The sequence below is a fragment of the Ceratosolen solmsi genome, unplaced genomic scaffold (assembly GCF_000503995.2).
Source record: "Ceratosolen solmsi marchali unplaced genomic scaffold, CerSol_1.0 C3569320, whole genome shotgun sequence".
Classification (NCBI taxonomy): Eukaryota; Metazoa; Arthropoda; class Insecta; order Hymenoptera; family Agaonidae; genus Ceratosolen; species Ceratosolen solmsi.
This window is the reverse complement of record NW_011948534.1, coordinates 1-3,876: the sequence shown is the minus strand read 5'-3', so window position 1 is coordinate 3,876 and position 3,876 is coordinate 1. Positions and strand designations below refer to the sequence as shown.

The window sequence follows — 3,876 nt, the reverse complement described above, 5'->3', positions numbered from 1 at the left end:
ATATATATATATATATTAATTTCTTTATATTCAAATATGCATACTTAGCTTAATTGCAAAAATTCAAGAGTAATACAAGATTTTATAGAACCGAATAATTTTATCTCTTAATTTTATGTTTTAATCGATGGATTGTGAAGATTATTCCAACCTATAAAATATCGTTATTTCTGGTATTAATTATTTACTATGTGGAAATAATTTTGTCACTTTCATTTTTTGGCATATTCGAAACGAAATATAAGCTATTAAACAGAGTGCAAGCAGTAAGAATATTTAAGTATGATTTTTCTTTCTTATATAATATTGGCAGGATTTATTTACTTTAATAATATTAGGCAACAACAAGTCAGGATGGTTCATTATAAAAAGTAAAATAGTATTTCATTTGCATATTTGATACGTTAAATAATTATAATTACAATCATATGTCGTAAATGAACTATATTTGTGTATATTTGTATATATGTCGTAAATGAACTATATTTGTGTAAATGAAGTATATTTGTGATTCATCGTTTATTCTAATATCTTGCATAATTTCTTATAGCATTTTAATATATGTGTAAATAAAATTTAATACAGGTTTGTTAATTTTTGTATTAAAATACAATGGCATTGTTGTGGGAAGAATTTTATGATAGAACTCCAAGACCTTCAAATCTTGATGAAAATGAAAAGCTCTTGAACAATTTTGCAAAACATCATATTGAGAAAAACAATAAGATTGTTTTAATAACAGTTAGTTCATTATTTACTTGAATACATTTTTTAATACTACTCATAATTAAATATTATGCAACATTTTATTTGTTACTTAGAGTGGTGGCACAACTGTTCCGTTAGAACATAATACAGTGCGATTTGTAGACAATTTTAGTGCAGGAAATCGAGGTTCAATTTCAGCAGAGTACTTTTTAGATCATGGTTACGCAGTTATTTTCATGCATAGGTAATAAAAATATATTTTATTTCTCGAATTGACTGAATTCAACTAAAATCAAGAAACATGATTTTCATATTTTATTGTATAATTACAGATTGAAGTCGTTAGAACCTTTTTCTCGACATTTTTCCGGACATAAATTTTTAGACATAATGAATTTAACAATGATAAATGATGTTACTTCAATATCAGGTATAGATATAGTAACTTTTCTTTATTTCAATAGCTAATATTAAATATTTTGTTATGAATAGTTGCACCACAATATGTTAATAAAATATCAAAAATTTTAAGAAAATATAAAGAAACTTTGAAAGATAACAAACTTCTGCAAATATGTTTTACTACTCTTTCTGAATATCTTTGGCTTCTTAGAAGTGCTTGTCAAGCGTTGACTATTTTAGAAAATAGAGCTATTTTATACTTGGCAGCTGCAGTATCTGATTTTTACATTCCTTCGAATGAAATGGCAAGTATTTTTTATATATAAATTTTTATAAAAGATATATACCGTTAAAATGCATTTTTAAAATAGTTCCTAATTTCAATAATAATTGTATAAGTTAGTAAAAATTATTTATATATAGAAAAAATATAAAAAATGTCCATCAATTATAAAATAAATTATATGAATACTAAATTCATTGATATAGTTACACAGACTTCGAATTATTTTGTTTTGATCTTTCTATTAATTATTTCATTGAATAAACAATATTCTTTCTTCATTGCAGCTAAAATCAAATAATAAACTATTTTAATTGATTCAGCTTGTTAATAAAATAATGAATTATTTAAAATTGTTTTTATATTGCAAATTAATAAATAATAATATAAAAATAAGTGTCAAATATTCATATGAAGGTTTCAGGCTTTACATAAAATTTCTTCAAGTGGAGCTCCATCCATTCATTTACAACTAGTTCCTAAAGTATTAGAGCCTCTTGTCAATCTTTGGGTTTCTAAGGCTTTTGTTGTATCATTTAAACTTGAAACCGATGAAAATATTCTCATTTCTAAAGCTCGTGAAGCATTAACAAAATATAATCACAATGTATGTAGTCAAACATATACATTCGCGATACATAGTATAATATTTAACAGTTTTCATTTACACTATGTCTCATTTCTTTTATTACAGTTAGTGATAGCAAATATATTACAGACACGTAAACAACAAGTTGTTTTTGTTAGTCAAGAAAACGACTATATCTTATCGCTTACAAATGAACAAATACAAAATGGAGAAGAAATAGAAAAGTTCATAGTCCAAAATCTCATAGAAAAACACGAAATTTGGATGAGATCTCAAAAACTTGACTAGTGATATGAAATATGTTAATATATTTTTACAATTTAACGATAGAACAAAATATTTTATTTTTTCAAGAAAAAGAACCAAAATGAGGTAATCAATTCATTATAAAGGAATATATGGATATATAATAAGATATAGATATTTTTTATTTATTTTTAACAGAAGTTAAAAAATTTAGAAAACATTTATAGGGTACTTTTATGATATTGTATATATTTTAATATTAATTACATATATTTATGCATATAAAAATTATAAAATAAATCTATTTAATATGTATTAAAGAAACTAATAATTATTTACATTATATTAATAAATTTAAATTAAAATTTAACTGAACCAAAATTTTTATTTCAAAATTAAATTCACTTTCCATTTCTAAGACTTGCTACCATAGCACCGATTTTTTCTTGCAATCTTCTATTATTACATCGGGCTAATACAAAAGTAATAGCAGCTAAATCTTTATGCTCTAAGGCAGTTTGAGCAGCTTCTAGTAACATACTAAAATATTATTTTATTAGTAATTTTAATGTGCAATATGAGTGTGTGTGTATACGTGTGAATACATACTCCAGTTTCACAAAATATTTAACTTTCAATTCATCCTTAATCCGAGGAAGATATTTTTTTGCCTCTAATTCTTTTTTATATTTCAAACACTGGTCCATGAAAGGCTGTATATTAAAGTTTATTTCAATTTTTTTTTAATTTTTATAGATGAAAATGTATTACTTATAAATTAAGTAACTATACTATGTACCTCATATCCAATTGGAGATTTTTTGTATTTGGAAAATTTTTCTAACTCATTCCATAATCCTTGCTCAGCCAAACATTGTATTCGTAACCACCAGTATCTATTTTCATTCAAACAAATAAACAATTTATAAAAGTATTTAATTAATGTCATAATAAAGATGGATTTTTAAATAAATTATCAATTTTTATCTATATGATAAGTATTCATATGTATTTAAAAATTACCTTTTATCATTAATACTGAATTATTTAATATAAAAAATAAACAAAATGTTTTAAATAAATATGAGTTCCAAAAGTAAAACTTTAAAGTTGTTTCGAATATATAAAATATGGTGAGTTACTAAGCATTTCGAAAAATTACATACCTTCGGTCTGGAAACTTATATTCTGATCTTAATTTATCAGCTAATTTAATTTCATTGTGTAAAAGTAAAACTTTTACTGTATCATGAAGTGGTTTTCCAACTACAGATTCGTGTAAAGTTTCTTCCAAGGAACGTTGATACCTTAATAATTTTATCTGTTCGTCTATCAAGCACGAATTTGCATCGTGCTTGCTCAATTTAAAATGATCTAATGCAGATTGTAACATTGCATCCCTTGAAGTAGAATTCTTAATATAAAAATTAATATGTGTTCTTAAATAATTAACGTAGCACGTACTATAAGATATAACCGGTAATTTTTTACCTGATAACTTTCCTTAATAAACCAAAGTGCTTGAGAATAATAATCATCATATTGATTATAAATATCGCGTAATGTTTCCCGATTATGATTTTGACAATATTTTATATACAATGTCATTGCTAATGGGCAATGCATAATGGCCATCTAAAAAAAAAAA

General features: G+C 23.9%; 2 protein-coding genes across 3 annotated transcripts; one reads left to right on the top strand and one right to left on the bottom strand.

Annotated features, from left to right (window-relative positions):
- Nucleotides 1-498: 498 nt before the first annotated feature.
- LOC105367020 (phosphopantothenate--cysteine ligase CAB2-like) lies at nt 499-2,339 on the top strand. Of its 2 annotated transcripts, XM_011505642.1 has the most exons (6): nt 499-741; nt 822-952; nt 1,041-1,138; nt 1,201-1,415; nt 1,818-2,000; nt 2,088-2,339. In XM_011505642.1, the coding sequence occupies exons 1-6, from the start codon at nt 613-615 to the stop codon at nt 2,268-2,270; spliced, it is 939 nt and encodes a 312-aa protein (XP_011503944.1). In that variant the 5' UTR covers nt 499-612; the 3' UTR covers nt 2,271-2,339. The 2 variants fall into 2 exon arrangements, with proteins under 2 accessions (XP_011503944.1, XP_011503945.1); XM_011505643.1 differs by lacking the exon at nt 1,818-2,000.
- A 256-nt stretch (nt 2,340-2,595) lies between these two features.
- LOC105367019 (vacuolar protein sorting-associated protein 16 homolog) lies at nt 2,596-3,864 on the bottom strand. The gene is made up of 5 exons (XM_011505641.1): nt 3,720-3,864; nt 3,395-3,642; nt 3,028-3,124; nt 2,838-2,941; nt 2,596-2,768 (listed from the first exon to the last, which is right to left on the bottom strand). The coding sequence occupies exons 1-5, from the start codon at nt 3,861-3,863 to the stop codon at nt 2,630-2,632; spliced, it is 732 nt and encodes a 243-aa protein (XP_011503943.1). The 5' UTR covers nt 3,864; the 3' UTR covers nt 2,596-2,629.
- Nucleotides 3,865-3,876: the final 12 nt, after the last annotated feature.